Source organism: Platichthys flesus, chromosome 15 (assembly GCF_949316205.1).
Source record: "Platichthys flesus chromosome 15, fPlaFle2.1, whole genome shotgun sequence".
Lineage (NCBI taxonomy): Eukaryota > Metazoa > Chordata > Actinopteri > Pleuronectiformes > Pleuronectidae > Platichthys > Platichthys flesus.
Genome location: NC_084959.1, coordinates 7,427,570 through 7,452,867, shown reverse-complemented (window position 1 = coordinate 7,452,867; position 25,298 = coordinate 7,427,570). Strand labels below are relative to the sequence as shown.

At 40.7% G+C, this 25,298-nt stretch overlaps 1 protein-coding gene and 1 long non-coding RNA gene across 2 annotated transcripts in view; one reads left to right on the top strand and one right to left on the bottom strand.

Annotated features, from left to right (window-relative positions):
* Positions 1 to 1,352: 1,352 nt before the first annotated feature.
* On the bottom strand, positions 1,353 to 10,928 carry ccni2 (cyclin I family, member 2). The gene is made up of 7 exons (XM_062405637.1): positions 10,584 to 10,928; positions 9,060 to 9,208; positions 8,592 to 8,726; positions 8,045 to 8,119; positions 7,784 to 7,924; positions 3,698 to 3,967; positions 1,353 to 2,915 (listed from the first exon to the last, which is right to left on the bottom strand). The coding sequence occupies exons 2-7, from the start codon at positions 9,171 to 9,173 to the stop codon at positions 2,595 to 2,597; spliced, it is 1,056 nt and encodes a 351-aa protein (XP_062261621.1). The 5' UTR covers positions 9,174 to 9,208; positions 10,584 to 10,928; the 3' UTR covers positions 1,353 to 2,594.
* Positions 10,929 to 18,856: 7,928 nt separating this feature from the next.
* LOC133969315 (uncharacterized) overlaps positions 18,857 to 25,298 on the top strand; it is a 115,063-nt gene continuing 108,621 nt past the window's right edge. Inside the window, exon 1 of the long non-coding RNA XR_009924195.1 lies at positions 18,857 to 19,032. This is a non-coding gene — a long non-coding RNA (uncharacterized LOC133969315). The remainder of the gene's footprint in view (positions 19,033 to 25,298) is intronic.

The following is a 25,298-nucleotide window of genomic DNA, read 5'->3' as shown; positions in this document are numbered from 1 at the left end:
TCAAGAACAGCTTCTGCCATTTCTCCCTCACAGTTTTAAACTGGATCATGTAGGTTTCAATGATATGATTCTTGCTTATTGAAATATTAAAGGGAAAGTAATAATTGGTGAAGACAATCAAGCAACGTTTTAAATGGACATTTTAAGATTCAATAAATGAGTTCCTCTATAAAATGCAAAACAATGTGTGTTGTAGGCCTGCGACTATCAATAAGTTTCATTAGTACTTGATCTAATGGTCACAAAGTTCCCAAGCTGCCTCGTTCAAATGTTGAATTTGTTCTGAAGAACCATTGTATCAGAATATGTTGAATGATTCATAGTGAAGTACTGACAAGGACTCACTGTGATGGGTCTGTTGACTGTGAGCGTCCTCTGCCAGCACTGGTATTCTTCTGGCCACCACCTGCAGAGCCACTGGATCTGGTCCAGCAGCACAATGTGTCCGGAGCTCCGTGTTCTCTGCGTCCTGTGGAACATGAACACTCTGCTGACAGGGACTCAACACACACGCTGTAACGCTGCACTTTTAAACACTTATCACATTGGTTAACTGGAATAGATTATTATTAGGAAAGTACATGAGGGGCTGAGATGCTATTTGATAAGTTGGTATTTATACACATAATAAAGATGGTAAAGATTCAGCCATCAAAACTGCTGATACTAAATATTGGACTAATGACTGATATGATGAAAACGGAAACAACTCTGACTTGCTCAAACTTATTTATAGAATTGTATGTTTATTTGAATTTAGTATGAATTTTGTGATTGCATCAATTCGAAAATCTATTCAAATTATTACAGTAAGAGGGTTTGTTATATAATTATATGTACTTAACTTAAAGATGTTCTATGGTTGATATTTTACAAAAAGCTGTATTTTTGACCCATTGCTAAATGTTTGACCCAACTGCCTCTTGAGCCTCAAAAGACTTCATTCAGCTTTGTTGTTAACATAAGGTAGTAGTAGTAGTAGTACTAGTCCTAAAGTAAGACTTGTGCGTAACAGCAGTGTAGTTCCCTTTAAGGTCTGATTTAGAAAGACTGAACTAACCATACAGGTGTTATGTTGTTGAGTTGAAGTAGAAAGAGGAATATAAAATCCAGTTCAGTTTGTATGCACACAAATACAAAGTCTGATGAGAGTGTCATGTGACATTAAACATCTGTGTGTTGGTGGAGCACAACACTGAATACAATCCATTAGTATAAATGTAATATAAAGTAAGACACGTCAGGAAAGCAAAATATGAACTCAAGTAGTTTGCTCAAAGGCACTTGGTCTTTAATCATTTTAAATGTTCTCCATCCGTCCATTAAAAATTCACAAACCAGAGAATCACAGGTTTAGAATTTTGAAGTCATAACTTTATTTCTGTCGTCAACACAAACAGAGATTTAGCTGCCTCAGAACAAAATCAACTCTACATTGGTCACTGCTGTCGCTTTCACTCAGTCACAGCAGATCGAACAGTGCAGAAAAATGGACAGTTCACATTAATGCCGCCTCCAGTCGAATGGAGATCAGATCTGTTCAGTGTCTAAAGGCTTCGACTGTTCGGCAGTGGAGCGACGTCCCCGCGGACGCTAACAGCCAACGTCTTATAAAAGGATAAATTCAGTAACATTGACGAAACAGAATTATATTAACAAAGTAAAACAGTATAATATCCAGCGGGACAGGAGGTGTAGGATTATTGGCTCTACCATTGAATGTAGAATAAAAGGAATGAACATTTAAATGAGAACCTTGATACTGGATCAATAATCCAATCATCTCATGATGTCAAGTGTTTGACTCGTTTTCCAAAAGGTGTCTGATAAGCAACAACAGTTGAAGTAAATCTTCACAGACTGAAAACAAATCACAGCCTTTCGCTAAGAAATTAAAGCTTTTTTTTGGCGAAGTGTAGTTTTTTGTAAATAACTAGTTAATTAAACACAACACAGAAATGTTTAGTACAAGTAAAAGATTAAAATAATAATAATAAAAATAGCAAAAAATATATATATGCATTAAAAAAAAATCTCTCTTTCTCAAAGTGCTTTGCGGCTCTGCAGGGGACCTGAGCACCGACAAACAAAACCAGGATCAACTCTCAAACATAAAAAACTTCTTGGCCTCGAACACACTTAATAAAAAAACACGCATAAAACTGCATCATAATCGCCCTTCACCACCAACGTGTGGAACTAAAATTTGTCGTGGCTGTAAAATGGACAAAATTCTTAAGAAATATTGAAAAATGTGGTGTTATTAATACGTAGAGAACGGAAATGGACCAATAACACTTCACCAGAAAGGAACATTCAACTTCTCGTGCACGGCGGAGACCTCGTGCACGGATCAACACACACATCCACATTCACATTTGGTCGACAAGTGCACAGACGGGAATAAAACAGGTTTCAAATGTGATTTAAATCAAGTCACAACTAAATTATTTCTGCCATAATTTTCTCTAATTTCATATTCAGATTTCAAAACTAATGATTGAGACTCTAATGTGACTTCTTAATATCTTAAACGTGGCCTAGGGGGCACTGTGCACTTGTACAGAGATAGATGGCTGTGGATCAACGTGCAGCTAGTTGAGAGGAGGGTGCAGCGGCGGGCAGGGGGACACGTTTTTCTGCTGGGGGTCGAACAAGCTTCCTTCCGAGCCCGGGTTCGACTCCTCATCGTACAAACGCAGAATCCCGTCGTAATACTCATCCGAGTTCCCCTGCTCGCCGCCACCCCCCCTCCCGGCCTGCCAGAGGGGCTGCGTGGGGCTCCAGGCTCGCTCATCCTCCGGGATCTGGGCGCTGTCGAAGATGTAGATGGCGTTGGCCGGCAGCGAGAACTCCAAGCTGTGCAGGTACTCGTCCACTGTCTCTTTGCAGTGGATGAACTCGGCACTGTCGACCTGGAAGAAGAAGAAGAAGAAAAAGAAAAGGTGAATCTTACCTGGTCAAAGAGTAATGGATCCAAAGAAATTATTTCAGGAGATCAACATTGAGGTCAGGGTCATTAAGAAGGACTGAATACATAAGACAATGAGGCTTCATTTACTTTCAAGTCCACGTTTGTGTTCTAGAGTTTTAAGTTGTACACTTGCACAAATATCTCTCGGAAAATATCCTGTTTTTCCTTGTGATCATTATTCTGACGTTGTTAAATCTGTGGATGCAGCCACATTTAACCGATTGAAGCACAGAGGTGTGATGTGGTTCATCTGAATGTGCCTTTACCGCCGTGCCTTCAGAAGAAGCAGCCACTGAGAAGCTGCTCCGGATCAAAAAGGTGCAAATGTGATGAATAAAATCAGGATTTGAAAAGGACCCGTTTCCAAAAATACAAATATGCAGTGAATTTATAGAATAGTGTACATTTGTACATTCTTTCAAGCCTCAGTTAATCAATCAATCCAATGACTGGAAGCATAGTATTGATTATGGATTCATATTTATAAGCTGTTCTGTCATTTGTAGATATATTGGATTTATTAGTCAAGAAAAAATATATAAAAATATTATTGATTTGTTTATAAATTGTCATAAACTGATCTTTAGCATTTCTCTGCTACAATTATATATATTAATTAACGTCTCAATAATGACAACACAAGCTACGATATTGATTTGTGTCTTTTCAAACAGCAGCTGATGAGGACAAGCACGTGTCCCTTGTCCGGTGCATTTCTCTGACCTGAGCCTTCTTCAGCAGGTCGGTGACCACGGAGAACCACTCGGCCGTGAGCGCCTCCAGCTCCAAGGTGATGATGGCCAAGGCCAACGTGGAGCCCTTGAACTGCCAAAGCTGGTGGCAGGCCATACAGTGCTGCACCTGCCTGGTCCACAACGCCGCCTGGAAGAAGGAGGGCCTCTTCTGAGGGCCGGGCCCGCCGGGGAGCGAGCCGGGGCCGAGCCCGATGGAGGGCATGAGGTGGGGGTGGCCGGAGACGAGCAGGGCGTGGAACTGGGGACAGAGGAAGAGGAACGAGACCAAAACGTCAGCTTAACGATGTCGTCGCCGTCTCATCTATTCATCCGTCTGTGACGTCATCATTCATATCAACGTCCAACCCACCAGTGCATTTAATGTCCAACCAGGGGCACAGCACATCATCCACCCCTTCATTCTCATCCACCCAGGACACTTGTCTCTGTCTGTGATTCTCAAGTGTCCATCACTGCTTCAACACTTAGAGCAACAGACAGAGACTCTCACCATCAGGTTTAACTCATGAAGACCCCACCCCCCCTCCCTTCCCCTGCCTGAGGAATCATAGTAATCTTCGTATTGTATCGTATGTGCAGTGCTTTGTGTTCCCATCTGCAGGCAGGAACTCTGAGGGGGCCCAATGTAAAAAGAAAAGAAGAACTTATAGTTTAATAAACGTCTTTTGTAAGAGCAGGTAAAACCCACTTTGGTTTAAATGAAGAGTGTGAGCGGGACACTGACGAGCGGCCGGTGAAGAGAAGTCACCGACTAGAGTTAGAACCATTGACACGTTCTTGTTCTGTTTGTTCTAGTCACTCTTGTGTTTCTTTCACTCACGTTGTTGTGAATATCTCATTTGCTTTGTTCGTGTCTCGCTCTGTAGCAACAACAAGCCATGGGTTTTAAAAGAAAGTGGAATTGACTGGGAGATGGATTTAGTAACGTGGCTCCAAAGTCGACCAGTCGTCCCGAAAACTGTTGCTCCAGACGGTTACTGCTTTCTAATGTCTGCTCCTCCCACTGTTTTCTTTTTCACGTGATGCAGGGTAATGTAGCAAGTAAAGAATATTGGATTCTCACAGTAAACACTCATATAATCCATGGACTGTGTATAAAGATGGAGGACGCATCTCAAAAAAACTGAAGCAAAAATATTCAGTCATTTTATGTCCAATTAAATTGTTTTGATTGGTCCCTGTCCCTCCATGTTTATGACCTATACTGCAGCCAGCCACCAGGGGGCGATCATCCCTTGTGGGTAGCCGTTGTCCATCTTTATATTCAATCTATGATAAAAACTCCAGGTGGTGAAAGTTTGGAGAGCCACAGCTGATTCTCCCCTTCAAAGAGTTTTAGCTGGATATTGAAGAGGTATTGATAAATAACAAGAGGTAAAATGATGAGTCATCTCTATAAACCCTCCTATTTATTCACATCACTGTGTCATAGTGGAGAGTCTGTGACAAACTATTGATAGATTTTAATGATCGCTGTTTTATAGACGGGGGATATAGAAAAAGGGGAAAGCAGAGAAATTTCTTCAGGGCAGGGAGGGAATGTGATTGTGAGATATTAAACATTATAGTTAAAGTATTTATTTGAAAAACAATATTTATTTGAATGATATAAAAAGAGAAAATGTCTTTATTTTATTATAGCATTTATTAATATATTATGTCCCTTTACTTTGACAAGTCCTGGTTTTTTGTATTACTCAAAGTGAAGTGATAGGACAATATTAGATTCCCAATAACACGCTGTAAACCTGCGACACCAGTTTCACACTGTAACGGTAAAAGGGAATTGATTTGCAATTGTTTTGTTTTGCTGAAACGGTCCAATTGAAAATATCGAATGTGCCAAGAAGCGTTCGGGTGACAATTTATGGTTTGTGGCTTTAAGAACGGTTTCCTTTCTCTGCCAACGTCAATATCACAAGAAATGTAAACACTTATTTCTTCCTCGAGGGATTGTGGGAGATTATTGATTCACAGAACAAAGCTTCACAAATCAACCTGAGGGGCGTTTCCTGGACAAATCATCTTCTGAAATGTCTTCTCCATGGAAAACATCCTGACGCATGGATCGATATGGTGTTTATTTATGTCAGGAAAATGATGGGCTGTGTTCATAAAGCATCCGACTCGCAGGCAACCCCCAAGATTTACTTCCTTGTTCAGTTTGATCTGGTTCTCAGGTCAGATTCTTCATCCTCGTCTATGCCCCTTTTCGAGACCCAGTATTATTGCCCTTTTATTTGCCGATATGAAAACTTGTATTTTACAGAACAAACAACGCAGAGATGATGTTTATATTTTACAAAATGTAGAAGATGTATTTTCTTATTTCATGTTCTGTATATTTGTTTTGTCTTTCTTTGTGTTAATAGTTATTTAACATAATGTTGAGGGTCAATCTGTAACACAGCAGTTACATTTGACTGTACGACACCGAGTTAACTTTAGGTAGAATAAGAAAGAAGTTACGTTTTTACGATTCATATCAGCCTGGACTGAAGTGGGGGGGTCGATGTGGGAGCTCATGATGCTAGTGTGGCTAAAACAAGGGGCAACATGAGTTTAGTTATCACTCAAATCACTCAGCTCTATGTTTACTTCATTAAAACCTGCTCTAACTGCTTTCCTGACCTTTTAAATACGGATCTTAAAACATAACATCCTGCCTGACCTCGTTTTGAGGAGCATTATGAATACAGCCCTGAACCCAACTGCATGAAGGCCTGAGCAACGTTGTGTAGGTGTGTGCGTGTGTGTGTGTGTGTTTGTCGACGGCTCAGTCGGATGCTGCTGTCTGCCTCTGGTAATGATTCGTCAGGGTTAACAATTAAACCAGAGAGTGAGACAGTATTGTGCCAAAACCTGAGTGTGCATGAGATTCGTGAACAGTAACAGCCCGTGTATGTTTTTGTTATGTTTGAGGTTTGATAGCAAAAGATGATCCGTCTGCACACGCTCCCTCTGGTGGCAGCAGGGTTCCACTGTCGGGCTGCAGGGAAGAGTGAGTCAGAAGTGCCTTGGCCTGATGTGCGACACGCATGTTATTTTGCTGCCAGCTTGAAAAAACGCAGTCAGAGGAATCTCATCCAGCTCTGAACAGACCTGCCGCTGAAATGTGAACAGATTATTGCCCACATACATGCAATGTAAGTCATTGGCCTCCGATATATAACTTAACTTTGTCCAATATGTGGTTTTCAAGTCCAATGCTGTCTCTTTTGCTCTAAAGCTGCACAAAGCTTTTGCAAAGATGTGAACACTAAAGCAGAGAGCTTCAGGTTAACGGGTCATTTAAAGCAGCGGTTCTCAAACTCCTGCACGTCAAGGACCCGTGAAGTGACTCATACAGACCCACGTTTGACAAGATTTTTTACTTTTAGCCGTTCTATTAGAGTATAATTCAGCGCCAAAATACTGAAATACTGAATATACTTTGAGAGCTACCGATTAAAGCCAAATTATTTATTCTATTTGATTAATCTGAGCTGTGATAAGGCAGCAACATTATAATATTGGTGAAAAAGAATCTGTCTAACAGCCACTGTTTAAATGGTTTATTCCGATGTGTTGGACAACTACATGTAAATTAACTTATCCTCTCATCGGACCCTTTTATTTCATATCAGAGACTGGTTTTATTTTATTTCTCATGCTTGGCTGCAGTGTCTCATTAGGATAAAAGGGAAGCACGCTGTTGTGGATTTTATAAGAATCGTGGGCACAAGGAGTCAAATCAATTAAATGCACAGTCTCTACTAGGACCAATTCTTTGCTGTGGGTGGGTGGGGGGATTCCCGGGGCAGGGGAGGGAGGGGGTACGTGAGCACCACCTTGAAGCGAGCATGATGGTTTCAATGTGTGCTTTTTGTACTGCTGTGTTTTTAAGGGCGAGACCGGGACCCGAGTCACGGAGCGTCTCCGAGTGCGAGCGGCTCCGAGTGCGAGCGGCTCCGTGTGAGACGCTCCGAAGACTTCGGGTCGGTTAAAAAACAGGGGGGGGGGGGGGGAGGAAAGTGTTCTGTTTGCCCGTCTCTCTGCTGAAGTCTGAACTTACTATGTGAATGAAGTCGACCGGTGTGGCTGTGTACAAGTCCCAGTTCAGCTTGTCCAGAATGATCCTCTCCATGCGAAGAATCTCCGCTGTTGAAAAGCTGCATCCGCTCTGCACAACCAGGTCTCTGACAGAACCTATGACCTGTTCCAAACAAAAAGGGAAGCAAATAAACGTACTGTTTTCAAATAGCATTCAAGTCAGTGTGTGATTCTTTTCTTTCTTCCTATGAAGCGGATTATTATCGTCTGTGTGTGATCTCACCTCATCTTCCTCATTGATCTTGGCAGCCAGGACCAGGGAGGTGAACGAGATGCATTTCAGGTATTTTGGTTGGGCCTAAAAAGTTAAAATAACATTCGTTAAACACGTAGCAAAGCTTTTCACTGATTTGACAGATTAATATATACGTGAATGAATCTGGGAAACAAGCATATTTAATAACTTCTTACACTTACACTTTAACCAGTGGCTCAGTTTATGCATTTAAAAAAACAAGAGTATGAAGAAATGTGAGGAGTGGCTTTGAGAGATCGGACGTGTTGATACTAGTTTGAATTTGGATTGTTGTTGCTTTTCCAGGTCAAATAAATTCCAAAGTTTTTTATACTGTTAAAACTCACAGTAAATGGACTTAAGTGAATATACATTTATTCACGATCAGCCGTTTTGTGTGGATCACATTTCCAATACAGGATAATATATAGCTTCAGTAAATACAGACCACCGGCTCAAGAAGAATTTGTTGTTAGGTTTACATACTGGACATGAATGGATGGATTGGAAACCACTATAGGCTGTAGCCATGTACCTTGACACTGGACAGCAGGCGGTTGAGGACACAGACTCCCAGCGCAAAGGTCTCTGGACAGAAATGGAAGAGTCGACTCATTTCTCCGAGCCAGACGATCATCTCTTTGTGTTGAGATGAAGAGATGTCAGCACCCTGAGGCGTCAGAGGGGGGGAAACAACATTGGAGGATAAGCAATGTCAGGATAATTGGGTTTTTCAGGAATCAAACAGCTTCGGTTGAAAAGTTCCAGCCTCAAGTTTCCACTATTTATCTTACAAACTAGCATTGTGCAGGCTTGTGTCAACAGACAAAAGACACTGGGATAAATTATGTAATTTTAAAGCCATATTTGACCATGTTTCAAAAAAGTGAGGACGTTAACTTCAAATTTTACCAGAAGGATAAACAATTTAATAAAAAGACTCCTTGCACCTTTAAACCTTCTGGAAATATAAATGTGTGCACGGACGCATCACGTGTCTCACCTCGATGCATCCATTCTTCAAGACAGGCGCCTTCCACAGGCGGGCCTCTCGGAGCAGGGCGCCCTCCAACAGCCCGAGCAGCCGGCGGCTCTCGGGAGCTCCCGGGTTCTTCATCGGCACAGGCCAGGCTGCGCCCCGGGCACACACACCTGAAAGAGAGAAGGAGAGATTACAATGTGAGATGATGGGCAAACACATGACCACAAGGTAATAGTGTGTGTTTTCATTATTTTACCCACCAAGGAGGTTATGTTTTGGTTTATCAGTTAGACAGCAGGATTACACAAAACCTACCCGATGGTTTATCATGAATTTTGGTGGAAGGAGGCGGTATCGATCAGGAAAGACATTATGGTACAGATCCAGGATTTCTATTTTTCTTTCTTGAACATTGCGAGATACAGTGTTTTCCCAAATGATCGTTACTTTCTCAGAGAACTATTCATGGAGTATTTTTGGAGCAGAACCAAATTCCAATCTGGATCTTGTGGATTTAAATGTGATTTCATGAGGGGACTGTTGGGCCATGGTGGAGGTATGGCTCCACTTAGTGAAATTCTAGTTTAAACATTGATGTAAACATTGATGATTGAGTTTATATCAGTTTATAAGTTTGTATCTGTCTTTGCTTTAATGTCTTTTCTTGAAAGTATCTCCATTTGGATTTTAAGTATGATGAATAAAAGGAACTACACATGACTCCTGTAAATTTCCTGATCTAATAATCATCCATGTAAATTGAGGAATCCATGACCTTGGCCCACTGCAAAGGTCAAACCACAAGAATCACTTCTGTATTACCTCTGCCAAGGAGGATATGTTCTCCTCTGTGTTGGTTTGTTACCAGGATTAAGCAAAAGCTTCTCAGTTCATGACATTTTGCAGAGGGATTAAAAACCTGGATGATAAAATCTCTGGATTAAAATCTGGATCTGGTGAATTTAAGTGTGGTTTCATAAAGGGACTGTTGGTCTACCAGATGCCATATATAGTTTAGGATTATTTCCATTCACATTTCACTCCTGACTGAAATGTTCATATCTGTTTACGAGGAACAGAAGGAAATAAAAGATGATGCAATAAAAACAAATCATCAAAGTTGAAAAGAATCATAAAATAAAACTTGTCTGAGGCTGACAACAGCAGGTCGAACAACTCATTTACATATACATTGTATTGAAAAGGATTCCCTCTGTGCATAGGCCACTTTTGTGTGTCCGTTATTGTGATGTGGGTCAACAGTTGTAGAGCAAAGTGTGCAGCAGGAAACAGGCGCATCTTCAAAAGCAACAACAACACAAACACGGGCCACTTTTTCAGACTTCAATGCAAACAAATGCAAAGTTTAAAATCACTGCTGTGCGAGTGTGTTTGGATCTTGTCTCTCTGTGTGTGTGTGTGTGTGTGTGTGTGTGTGTGTGTGTGTGTGTGTGTGTGTGTATGTGTGTGTGAGCGGGATAACGAGCTGCAGCTGCCTCGGACAATAAAGCTTGCACTCTCTCTTTCTCTCTCTCTCTCTCTCACCTCTTGGGTTTCGAACGCAGGGACGCTCCTCGGCTGCAGGAGCATTTAAACGAGTCTCCCCGGGGTTTTAAACCTCTACAGTAAATCCAGCTTCACTCCTCCGGAGCAGCGAACAAACAAAACACAACAATCGGGATCGGGCACCAGAGGACAACCTTCGTCGAATCCAACGAAAGCAGCCGCATTATAAATTTAAAAAAAAAGTGAAAGGAAATGATGTAAACGCTTTAAAGTAGTACCCGAGGTGCTGTTCTCTAAATACCTGACGCAAAGAAAGACAGAAGAAGAATTAAGCGCAAAAAAAAAAAACAAGCTCAAGAGAACCGGAAGTAGAGGGATTAGAGGCAGTCTCTGTTTTCAACGCTGAGACCCCGCCCCCTCCCGCGTGACGTCACGACGCCTCTCCCTCTCAGAAGTGTGTTAGTGGGTCAGACATACGGGACACGTCACACAAAATGGTCGAGCTCTCTCTGGAAATGGAAGATTCTTCTGAGTGAGAGTCAACAGAGTGTCTGATGAGGAGCTGAAGAATCTTCTTCCAGACTCAGAGGTTTCTATTTCTCATTTTGTCATGTGACTCGAGGGACAAACATGATGATAATCTGAGCTCTTACTTTATTTGTGTGTCAATTACATAATACATATCAATGAAACATATATAATGACGACTCTGAGACTCAGCCATTGTTGCATTAGGGGATTAGCTACACTCTATAAGTACGTTTATGTTAATACTTATACTAGTACTTACTTTTTTTGAAGTAGAAAAACTTAATTGGCTACTTTCACTTTTACGTCATTTTTTTTTGTCTATGTTTCTGTACTTAAACAAAGACAAATGTGTGAGTACTTCCTCTGCCACTGGAGTTTAGTACTGGAGTAAGATTATATTATATTTAACTACTCATGCCCACAATTTACCATGTTAAGTATTATAATCACTACACAAATAGAATGTAGAAAAAAGTTCTCCTTCATTTTCATTATGTTTGAAATGACATCACAGCAATGACCTAAACTGGTTGTTTGTTGTTTTTTTGTGGTCATTGCAGTGTTATAATATGTCACAACTGATGATGAAACTAAACATTGTTCCCTCAACCTTGTCAAAAACTAAGATTACACACCAGGAAATGTTGCAAACCCCACTCAGTGTTGCTTAGTGGCTTGTTTTCCTTCTTTGCTCCACATACATCGGTTTTAACAGCCACATTACAGCGACTTGTCTTTTATGTGGGGACAAAGAGCAAGTCCCCAAAATGTAAATCATTACATCTTAAGGTGAAGACTCCATGAAATCAATGTGAGACAATGAAATGTTCTCTGAAGTCATGAAGAAACGACGTGTGTGAGAGTGTGTGTTAGCGCTGAACTGCATCACATGGCAATGCAATAATTATAATAATAATACTAATGCATTTATTTTTATAGGACTTATTTAAGCAGGGCTACAAAGTGCTTCGCAAAATACATGGCAAAGAGAACTTAAAAGGCAGTAATTTAACTTATTTTCTATTTTGTAATAAGGGAAAATATTCAAGTTGCTCTAATTAACAAAAAGTTATGATGTAAATAGGAAATAATTTGTTGATTCCAATGCAGTCCAGTGAGCTGTTGCAGATTGTAGTAGTTTCTCAGGGCCAGGTGGAGGTCAGCTGCAGGATTGCTTCATGCCATTTTCTAACCTTCAACGATTAGCTGTGCAAACTAAGATAATGTCATTCCTAACTGATTAACGCAAAAGGATAAAACACACATCTGTGTTGCACAGTTTCCTGACAGCCTCTCTCCTTCCTGTTTGTTTCTGACCAGAAACCTCAGGAACGAAATTCAGAAGCTCTGCACACGTGGAGTCAACACACCTGACCTCACAGCAGCCAACCCATATCAGCTGCAAGCACCAGTGTTTGTGTGACACCTAAACACAACTGACTGATACAAAATAAGAAAAGAAAGTTGACACATGTGTCTGAGCCAAGGTCACTGCAGGACTGATGCTCGCAGTAAGCAGCATCTCTGCATGTTGACAGAGTGTAGCAGCCAGTGGGAACACAGGGGTTGTGTGCTGCCACTGGTCAGACACACAAATACACATACACACACACTTTGAATGCTGAGTATTGTTTTCATATCATAAGGTTGTTCTCACTCAGCTTGAATCGTCATATTTCACTCGTTATCTTCCTGTCGCACTGAGAGTCTCTTCATTTGTCTCCAATTCCCCAAACTCCACGAACCAAACTGTATCTCATGCTTCCTGCTGCTTCTGCTGATAGGACGTTTTATGTGTTTGCACAGTAATGTGGGTGTTTACATTCCATCACTCTCCAATCACCTGTGGGAACCTGGCTGGGTGGGAAACTGTTGATATTCATGGTCTTGAGTGCAAAGCTGCAGCCTAATGGAACACACCATAGCAACACAAGTATCTGTCTCACTCAGCTCAGGGTGTTTTTTAGCGTGGTTTTGTTTGGCTGTGGGAGTAAGAGCCCAGCAGTAACCCCATTGCTTCCAGTTAGAGCCAGGCTGAAAAATGAAAACACTGAAAAACAAAGATTTCAACCGATATGTTATTGTTTTTGGTTTGATCTTTGTCCTCAAGCAAGGGACCTTTGTTTTGTCACTGAAGAGAACTATCTCTTAACTCTTCAACATAATGTCTGTGGCTCTGTCTCATGTCCCCATGGAAGAGGTAATAGATTAAGCAACAAGTTTCAATCATAAACTTTCATCTAATAAAATGTGCTGTTATTTCCTAAAACCGTGGTAAATAAGCTACGTTAAGCTTTATCCACACAGACAAAACCTGTGAATGGAATCAGTTCATGGTTGGGATTCAGTTTTCCATGGAAATGATTGACAATAGCAAAATATCACTCCATTCATCCTTTACGTGATCTACTCTGTGCACGTCTGTCTGTAGTGTTGCACAACTGTCCACAGATTGATGTGAAGATAAATCAAATCAAAAACAATCAGATGACAGACAACTTTTCAATCGTTCAATGCATTTTATGATCATAGAATATCATTAATTAAATCTTTTATCATGTGTATTTTAGTACATGTTACATTTTAAAGTTCTAATGTAACTAAGTTCTAATGTAACTTACTAAAAACTATTTACATTTTCTATAACTATATGACATGTGTTTTGTTGCTTAATTTGGTTAGGGTTGAATCTTATTTGGCAACAAAAAAACTATTAATATTAATGCAACATTATTGCCCCCAGTGCTAAAATTAAATAAAATGTAACAATGGTACATGCTTAAATATTTTTTTTTACATGAAATTGGCCCAATGTTTATCAATTATGAAATACTGTTAGAATATTTTCTTAGGCATATTTTCTTCACACTCTATAAACCCGGTTAGAAGATTTACATATCTCAAGTTTGAAATATCTCTAAACAATGAATTATTCACAAGGAATCCACATATATATATATATAAGCATTTACAGAGCTACCGTATATTCTTAAGGGAGCCCAGATGGACGGCTTGTACAAGAGATGAAAACACTTACAGAGCCCGGGGGGGAAACGGGAACACTGGCTTCAGCTTCTTGGATCCTAAGTATGAAACAGAAGGGGCGACTCTACATGTTTAGTTGGACGTCACAGTGATGGTTTGAACACAGTGTGATCCGATCACCGTAACAAGAATCTACAATATGTTCTGCAGACCCCCCGTGACTCCTCTCTCCACTGCCGAAGAGAAAGAACACTCTGCACCGCACCGTAAATCAATGTCAACCCTGAACCAACTTTGTCCTGTCAGGAAGGCTCGGTGCACTTGGCTGAGCACATTATGTTCCCAAAGTCACATCTGATCTCGGCCTTTGATCACTGTGTGTCGGGCCACATTGAGATGGGTTTTGAGGCCCCTCGCAAGCCCCGCCGCCTCGGCACCGGCTTAGCTAAATGTACATGTATGTGCGCCCGCAGTTCACAGAGGGCTGGGCAGTTTTCCTGGAATGTGCCTTTTGGACATAATGTGCAGACTGCATCATGGTGCAGAGCCCTATAGAGAGCCACTGATCAAATCTGTTGATCTGTTTTACTTTATCAAACTTTGATCTTTTTGGTCCGAGGTGTCATAATAGTGAAAAATACCCATCACAAAGGCCTAACCAAGGTTTATTGAAAAGTTGCTTGTTTTTACATTTGTGATTTCATACTTTTCCTTAACAGTGACTTAACGATTACTTATTTTTAATGATGAGACATCAAGTTATTCTGTCAGCACCCACCCTCCAAATGTTCACACCCACTGCAGAAGTACAGTTAAAAGCTTTCACGTTTAAATTTTATGATTTGTTCATGTGGGTCATGATTTGGTGATTTACAGGTCGACAGATGGCTTGAAGCTAAAATTGGGCTGCATTTAGATGAAAAATATACATAATTTCACAATTACTAGACATCGTTTAATACAGAGTATTATAAAAATCAGAATTATATAAATAAAAAGGATATAAAATAAGGATCTTAATGACATGCAACCAAATTGATTCCAGGTTTAATTCAGACCTCTATTCTTCTGGCCAATAAAATCAGCAGATGGCTGCTTACTGAGCAGTTTTCACACAGACAAGGAAATCTTGCCTTTAGGAGGATCGTGTTTTGACCACAAAATGATCTCATCTGCGTTCGGTTTGTGTCTATGTGTGAAATGTAATCGCGACATTGCAAGAGGACAGATTCATAGTGCTAATATTTGGCCCTCCGCCTGAGCTGTGTCAGCATCTGTTCTACAAAAACAGTCAAACTATTACAGCAGATTATAGCGGATGTCTCCTGGCCAACAGAGCTGACTTATCGACCTCTCATAATGCAGATACAGGAGGAGCGACTGAAAACTGGCTGTGAAAATAGTGCTGGAATCATCAGAGGCAGATCGGCCCACTTCCTGCCACCTGTCACAGTAATATTTAACATACAGTAACGATTCAAAGAAAGATCTACCGCCTACCACTGGAGGGAGACAGAGGCCAGTCTAAAGCTGTAACGACAGGCGCTCATCATTCAGCAGAATCTCATTACCCCCCAATCAAAAATCAAATATTAAAATGCACATTCCACTTCTCATTAAAACCATTTCCTTTGCTTATAGTTTGACCCTCATCACTAAATACACACGGCTCCTCTCACTGCCCTCATGTCATATTAAATGCTGCACGCTGAAGGTGGAAAGCATCAAGATAATAAGGCTCAGGCCGGCTCAGTCAATTTCATGGTCTGTTTAATAGAGAGGTGGCAGGTTGTCCTTTAACGTTCTGTCGTCAGTGTGTCTGATGTGGAATAATGGATGAACATAAAACAGTGGAAGGTAAAATCACCAGTCCACGTGCCTTATTGAAACCGGAGCAACAAGGACTTCAAATAGTTTTCAACGGAGACTCATCAGAAGCTTTCGCTTAATTTTGATTGAAAATTAAACATTTAAGGTTTTGTTCAGCAAAAATCAACCTGTGCATGAAATGATGCAGGTTAGGAAATATGCTTCTGTGGGCTGCAGTTACATTTACGCCTGTTAGGGTGTTTTTTTCTATAGCTCTAACTCCTTCTCCCGCTCCGGACCTCTCACTTTCTTCTTTTCACGAGTTTATCCTTTTAACAAATCTTTTAGAAAGGTATAAACTTTATGAAATAATCTGTGACAGAAAGTGTTGGGCTCTGAAGTCAGGCGAACACCAGGCGTGATGCTGGGGTTGTCTTTATTTTCAACAGGGGGCAGTATGGTTACACAGGAGCTGTTCCGCCTTCAATATCCACTGCACAAAAGCTCTCTTGAGTACAAAAGGAGAAAAATATTATACAATAAACTCATCTTGGAAGCAGAAGCAGCAGTTGCCTAGGAATTTCTGGAAACTAATATCTTTCGGTGTCTGAGTTTCTGCCTGATTCTTGTCTCCATCTGCCTTTCATATTAAAGCTATCTTAATATAGGCAAAAAAGAAACTTTTAATCTGAAAATATAAATAAAAAAAAAAATCCCCAAAGTCTTGGTAGATATTAAATAATACAGACAACCAATGAATACAAAATAGGCCAGGCTCTGCAGGTCTGCAGGTGAAACGATATTAATTCATTCCTCGAGCATATTGGCAAACAAACAAACCGACGTGCATCGACTTCAGGGTCTGACAAACACATAATCAATTGGAAGGTGACATTCAATTCAACAGCTCTGGCCTGTGGCACATGGCCCATAGAGGGCGCTCCATCAAAAGCATTCCCTCCAGAGTTCAGTTTGAGTTGGCTGTGTCTCTCCGGGCATCTGATTCTGTGATTGGAGAGTAAACCTTGGATGTTTGCCTTTCGATTTAACCTTGTCCTGATACTTCACAAGTGCATCAAACTGTTCCTCTGCTGATAAATTGAAGAGCAAGGAGTCAATAATCGACTCTGTGAGAGCAGGTTTTTCAATTTCTGTCACTCATGTACCCAAAAATCTAACATAATAACGTATCAAAATCCTTGGTCGAGTTTGTATTTCTAATCAGCTGAGCATCACTATTGTGAAATAACTTTAAAATTAAATTGAAATCACCAGTCTCATGAAAGTGCTAAAAATGTAATAAGTTAATTTCCATTTAAATCACTTCTCTGTTGTATAGCACGTTGGGTGCAGAATTAAATGTAGGCCTAATCAGCATTGAGCGTGGGTTTACTTCAGGCATTAAACAAATTACAATTTATGGCTTGAGATTGCTTGGCGGAAACCACCCACTGTAAAATAATCATTACTGCACAGCTAATTGTCCACTATTGTACATATCATTTTAGCAGGAATACCTGCAAGGGCATTCTCTACACTTACCCTGACTTCACTGGAGATAAGGGAGAACATTCTGCTCATTATGTGAAATATAAGCTGTTTTATAATCTACACGCTGAACAATGAAATTGTGTTAATGTATGAAATGGACGTCACTGAGTCCTGAAAGCACATTTCTGGATAGTGTACTTTCCCTTTATGGTAGCGCCTGTTCGTCAGTGTAGGAATATCAAAGACCCGTTTGATCTAATTTCACCAAGGTGAAGGAGGAGCTGCAGCTGCTGAGTTTTCCTGCTGCACCGCCACCTCCACCCCTCTCCAACTGTTTTTCATCTGCTTGCTTTGGCTCGCTCTCTTATGAAACGACTTGACTGCACTTATTCACTGGAAATGTCAGAAGATTTCGGGGTTGCAAGAAATTTCAAGACTCTTTGCCAAACTACAAACGGCGAAATTCCCCTTTATCTTTACTGTCAATGCTGTTATCTTTAACTGTTATTTACTACATGCTGTCGATGTGCATAACATTACTTCCCATGAAGTGTTTTTGAAATCTCAATCCATTTTTGCACTTTTCCGTTTTGCACTACTCTCATCCTATCCACTGTGTGCCTTAAGACTGCATTCTATGTTGTACTTTGTTTTGTGTACTTAACAGGTTGTGTACTTATACGTTCTGTTTTTGTGCAATAACATGGTCTACTAATATGTTTACGCAGAGGATTGGAGAGAAACAACATTTCAATCTTGTCTATGTCCTGTTCATGTGGCAGAATTGACAATAAAGTTGACTTTGACTTTGACGTTCGACTTTGTTTCCCCCATAGACCCTAAAAGATGGACGACATGGCAGCTCCCGAGAGGAGAAGTCAAATCATCTCGACTGCCATCTGGTGGCTGACTGCCGTCTAGGTCATCAAATCTCAAATCATATACATGGAGGAGGTTGTTCACTGATGCATGTTCAAGTGTTTCTTTTGTGTATTTATTGTGGAACCTCGCTACAGCACAGACAGTCGCTCCAAATGCACAACATGGCAGTGTTTGGATCCGTGATATTTGTACTTTTCATTTCTGGATAGCGGGAGGAAGTTGAGAGACATTGTCCATATCTCATCTCTTAAAGGCTATGTGAGAACCATAGCAACCCCTAAAAAGTGAAATAATAAATAAATACATGAATAAAAACATTTATTCTATAATAAAGGAAACACAGGTGACCTGGTTCAACCAGCGGGGGCAGCGCAGGTGTTGAACTTCTGACCTTTTGGAGACTTTCACTTCCTGTTTTGGGGTGACGTTAGCATTAGCATTAGCACACTGGATAACAACTTTACTGCCGGAGTCACTGACAGACACAGGATGGAAGAAGATGAGGAGGAAGAGGAAGAGGAAGAGGAAGAGGAAGAGGAAAAGGAGGAGGAGGAGGAGGAGGAGGAGGAGGAGGAAGCTGAGCTGCACCTGCTGCATCTCGGGAAATGTATTTCTCTGACGCTTCCCGTCACACCTGGAAACTGTGAGAGAAGTTCGACGTCTTGTCTGCGTCGTTTAAAAACCACCATCAGGTCAAAGAGGAGCCTGGACTGAGCCCACGTCACTGAACCTTCTCCAACAACAACAACAACAACAACAACACACTGTGTTTTCTCCTAACGTCTCCATGGTGAGTACACAAGTCTTTTCCTCTGGTGCCTTTTATAACTTTAATGTATTTGGTGGTTGAGGCTCTAACTCTGACTCTTTATAGTTATTGAAGCTTGTTCAGGTAACATTGGGTCTGTAGAGGTGAGAACTGTTGGTTTGTTAGTGGTGTTTGTTGGAAACTGGCAGCAGGAGTTTGTCATCTTTAAATCTACAGCCCAGATGTGTGTTGCTTGTTCCATTTCATAGTTGTGTGACGTTTTATATTTAAGGTTTCGGTAGGTGAGCCTGCTATGATTGTTGTGTGGCCTAGTGCTAGTGTTTGTAATGGGCAACGCTAGTGCCACCACAGGAAACTGCAGTCTTTGATATGGTGCACGTCACTGTTTTACGTATGGGACTTTCCAGTTTATTAAATATTGCAAAATTTCTGACATCCCCATCCCCGGCTAATGCTGCCCGACCTGAAATCTCTTCTCCTTTGCTGCTCTAGAAATCAGTGACAGTGACAACGGCAAAGAAGAAGTGTTTTCCATGAAAAGTAAATTTCAATTTTATCTTGTGGAAACTAATTTACCATAAAGGCATGGTATCAGATCAGCTACATGGAATGCCATACTGGTATTAATGATGCTGGTATCTATATCTGAACATTTCTACCTACTTAACCCTTAAATCATAAATCGTTTACCTATAGAGCCCCTTTAGTTTCACATTGAGGTTGCAGTCAATTGATTACCACTCCCCTAACCCTACCCGCCCCCCACCCCCCTGCCCCCCTTCCAAGCATGCAGGATAAAGGCCTTCAGGTAATTTAATGAAAGGCCCTATGAAGAGCCAGTTTGGTAAATTAGACCCGCTAACTTTAAAGTTGTGAAGCGTACATTGTAAGCTGTCAAAAAACATAGCTACTCTTAGTTTCAGGTGATTCACAGCAATGAAAACATAAAAAGGAATATTAAATTCCCTTTCTGTTCCTAAATCCTTCACACTGGTCCTTTTTTTTAAAAGTGTCAGTCCTGGGGCCATAGGACCACCAAGCACACGTTATATCATCTATAGGACATTAAAGTTCTTTACTCTACTTGTGGGTATGTGCAGGACTATTTACTCCTCAAACCACAAAATGCACAAACATCCCCCCCATGTGCTTTTTTAAACAAAGATTGAATATCTCAACACACACTGCTACAGTTTAAATACCATGACAACCTCCGTTGGTGATGTCATTACTTCCAGGACAAAGACACCGGGGGGGGAGATATATCTTGCTGGTGGATGAGAGCGGTCCAGTGTGTGTAGGTGGAAGAGGAGGAGGAGGCACAATGCACAGCATTCATCACATTTCTGAAGGAGTGAAACAAATGAAAGATTAAAAAAAAAACAATGAACACCAGAGGAAAATCCACGCTTTCCTCTTCAGAGGCAATAAGCTGGGAGAGACACTGGTTTGTTAGGCCCCACTTTATAATTAGACTCTGGGCTGCCACCATCATTTGTCATCGCTGTGTGGAAAGGAGAGCACCAGTTGTCATCACAGTAACCTGCCTGGAAGGTGCTCATTAATGAAATGACAGATACACACACACACACACAGCAAACACACACACAACACTTAGTTTCTACCTTATTTACCCCAATGGCTCAGATAATCGTTTTTCTCTGCACTTTAAAATGAGGATATGTTTTTCACAGCTGTCAGATTACACCTGTCTCAGCAAACACACACACACACACACGCCGATAGTCAAATTCCATTTGACTAATTCCATCATTATATATATGATGATATCTATTATCATATATATAATATGATAAAAGATATCAATAATCTTTTATCATATTATATATATATAGTTTGTCAGTCATAACTGAAAAAAACCCACAAATCTAGGAATACACAACAATTAATTCCTTTTAAATAGCTTGGTAATTAAACCTTACATATGATACACGTCACAGATTTGCTTGTGGGACTTTCCAGTGTGAAATATTTCCAAATTGCTGACATTTTAACTGGCTCTGGCTAACGCTACACAACCGGAAATTACAACTTCTTTGCCGCTGTAGGAGCAGAAGTTGCCAGTGGCAGAACAGCACAACTGCTGCTTTGGAACAGCGAAGAGGAAGTGATATCCAGGAAATGGAAGTTTCATCGAGGGGAAACTAATAAACTTCAAAGACTCGCATCAGTACATAGATTTGCGTACTCACCGATGCCTGACCTGACATTTTTGGCAGTATTAGAGGCATTTCTACTCCTGATATCAATAATATAGTCACTATTTAAGATGTATTATATTAAAAAAATGTGGATATACTTACTAACACACTTTGGCACATCCGACAGTCTATCAGCAGTAACAATATTGTGACTTCACATTAAGCCCAGCCATGATCCTGCTGTGCTAGCCAGTGCTGTGGCCTCCAGCAGGACTCATCCATGCTAATGGTATTCACCCCTGTTTGTCTCAGCTGCGATGGTGCCAAGCTCCTCTCTAGTTACTGCTTCAGGCGATGTGTTGTTGGGTTCCTCTCAAGTCCCATTTTATGCATCGCTTATCATTCATTTGTTCCTCGTACTTAACATAAAGGTTGTTCTGTGAGTTCCTGGGTACTTTAGCGTAAAATGAGCATTTTTCTTTTTTGTTTTACTTTATACTTAAACTCAACAAAATCAAAACAAAAAGTAATTTCCTGTTATAAAGCTGGGAAGTTGTAGTTTGGCTTTAAGCAAATTGTACCTACTTGATTTTTGCTGTTCTGGGTTTGAACCCTCATGTTTGAATGCACTGATTATAAGTCACTTCAGATAAGAGTCAGCTAAATTAAACGATATGTAATGTACTGTAAAAACAGGTTGTGAAACACTTTGCACTGTCTCTTTAATCAGATTCATTGGGTATGCAGCGTTGCACATGAACAGCAAACGGGTATTTACAGATCTGTAAAATGTATCTTTATCAAAAAACTTGTAAGTATATTTAGCCTCTGTTAATTATTGAAGTTTACCACACATTTGTGTACACTACGAACACGCTTTTCAAATACACCCGATATGTTTTTTTAAATTTAAGCACATTCATTCATCACAGCTTCTGTGAGAAATTAGTGAACATAGATCAGAGCAGGCCAGATGATTCCTTTCCAATGAATTCATAAAACATATATGACCCAATAGTGATGGTTATAGTTCTGGCTCTTTAAGTGTCCTGTTATATAGGAATGTGAAACTTTGATTTGGCTCTATAAACAAACTGGACTGATGAGGTAAATCCAGGTAAACACAACAAACCATTTCTGATTTCATATCTAAAATCTGTACCAATCACAAAGCAGGAGAAGTAGAGATTAAAGATTAACAGCTATGATGAAATGCTGCTTTTAATTAAACATTGCAATGAGAAGGACGTCATGCTTCCAAACAACAGAGATATGTGGCAAACAGGAAACCAGGCCATCATGTTGCAGAGTACACGGGTCATTCCCATTCAGCCTGTGCTCAGCCTGTGCCATAATATATACATTGGAATTGAAAGACTCCAGCATCACTGTTTAATGGTTCTGAACCAAATTAAACATTTAAAAGGCTCCACCATCAAAGTGATGTAAAGGGAAATAAATATTAATGAATGGAGCAACACTTGGTTCAAAGGGCTGGAAGCTAGGAAAATTTAAAGGGAGCAGGGGTCTGCATGCGGAAGGCTGCTCAGTGGGGAGTATGTGCAGGATTGAGGGGGGGTTGTCTCCCCTGAGACCACACGTATATCCAAGTGCTTGAATTCACATTGCTGTGGGGTTTGAAATGCATCTGTTACAGTGCAGCAAACTGTGTAAATGTATGTTTTTAATCTGTTGAGATCATCTGAAGCATGAAGTCACAGATACATAACAGTAGTCAGCCGCTGTTTTGCAGAAATACTCAAACACATTAACAAATCATACGTTAGAACGTAAAAGTCCAGTTGTAGTGATGTTCAAGCTGTCAAGAGTCCACCAGAGAACTCATGGATATTTATTGAGGTTGTATTTGAGCGTTTCTCATTTTTAAATACTCCTTTGTTACAATTACACCAAACTCTGTTTGGAATTCTGAATATTTCAAAAGGTTCCTTGCTGAATATTGGAGATAAATGCTTTTTAAATGACTTCTAAGTATGTATATCCGATTTACAGTATATCACTGTAATGTTGAACTTGCTGGACCTGATTCTAGCAACACAAGCTGTGACTATCAGTCAGTTACACAATTCCCACTGGAGATCATTTCTAAAGTTACCTAGATCGAGAACAGGTGTTTGAGGGGAGGAATGGGAATGAGTCAAAAAAGTGACTTTAAAGGCGCAAGAAGTTTGTTTATCCCAAATCGTCCTCCAGTTGAACTCCGATAAATCAGATAAGATCAGTCCAGAGTGTGTATTTGTTGGTGGGTCAAGGTGCACAGGTCACCACATACGGCAGAAAAAGAAAAGTAAAAAACAAGGAGCGACACCAATGTTACTTCACCTCTGGAAGATTAGCTTCTCCAACATTCGTGTCACCATCACGACAGGCGAGGCAGACAGCTCATCAGAATGGATGACACATGTGGCAGCGTGGACCTGACCAAATGAGGGGAAGAGGTGATGACTAACGATTCATTTTCCTGCCTTGAGGCGAAAAGTTCGTTTTTTTTTGTGTGTGCGCGGCTTCTGGGTTTCATGCAGACGGAAATAGGGATATTCTCCGTTAGTCGGAAAAAAGAGTAGTTTTCACCGACGGGGTGTCAAAAAAGTCCTCTATAAGTTTTACACAGAGCCAAAAGTTTGGTTTGATTATGCTTTATTAAATCAGCAAACCAAATATACTGGTTTATGTAACAATTCACTCAGAGCACGTCCAATTACTCGCACTGGAGATGGCATGAGTGGATCTGTGTTTTTATCTGTGACACAGACAATCAGATTTGAGGCGTTAGAATTCACCACATCCCTAGTTTTGCTTTTAACAAAGCACTTATGTGTCCGTGTTTGAGGCTTCAACAGAAGCAATCATTTAGTATAAATGGGGTGATGTCCCACTTTGCTTCACTGTATTGTGGTTCTGTTGCTTTGCTGTCCTTTCACTGCGTGTGGCAGAATTTGAGAAAAGCTGAACTTTGCGAGCACCAGCCGATCAAAATGCGTTCAAGCAAATACACAACCATCGGAATGGAGAGCGGGAGCAGAAGTAGTTAATGAGTCGTATTTATCTGCTTGTAGAGTAGAGTGCAGCTTTGGCAGCAATTTTCTGTCGAAGCCCGACCCAAGCCTAATGTTTTCCCGAATTACCGGCACGTGCAATGTAAGAAAATCAAGTAGACGGCCCAGCCACTGTGTCGGAACGGGACACGGACATAAATATCACAAATAAAAGGTTGGGTAGCCACACTCTATAGGATATTCCAATGGCCCCTGTCGAGCAGTTAAAGCATAGACTGCATATCAAGATGGATGATGCGTCCCCTCTTCCTCCAATTTTCTTGAAATGAAGCCACTTTTGACTTCACTTTTTGAAGAGCTGTTATGTTGTCCATCTTTATACACTCTCAGCTTTTAATGTGTTTGTGCTGAGTAACACTGGCAGCTGTGTCAGAACAGCTCTTGAATTCAACATGCGTCTCCTGCTGTGATGGTCAATTGGTGCTTTTGATAATGCTTGTGTCTGTGAATGTGTAGTGAGCTTAGACGTTTTGTGTTCAAAGTGTTGAAAATGGAGCTCATCACAATGAAACAGCGAAAATTCAGGCATCAATTATGAAACTTTGTGTCGCCAGCAGACGTTCGGCCTCGAAACAGCCTCTCAGTACGACTCTTGAGTCCTTTATTTGATTTAAACTTGCAGATCCTTTCAGCTTAAAGTTGAATTCATCCCTTTGACTCAAAGTTATGGGCCCGCATTAGTTTTAGGATATGCAAATGAACTCTCTGTGACTTCCCGGCCCATTAACTCACGGCGCCCTCCTGCTGGATTTGTCCTCGTACTAACCCCTTGTGAGGTGAGCGGGAAAACAAGCGTCCCAAGCTGAATCCTCTGATGACTCCACTATTTGGCTTCCATCTCCGCTTGAACAGAGAGACCTCATGTTTCTCTTTCGGGGTCTGTTTCTACAGCTAGAGATATCTCAGCCATGGAATAATTTATGCTTTTTTTTTGGGGGGGGGGGACAATGTGAAGATTTCTCAAATAAATATAAGGATTCATCTGTTGGCAGAAGAATTTTGTTCCAATGAAGATTTGTTATTTAGAATTTATTCATAGAATAAACTG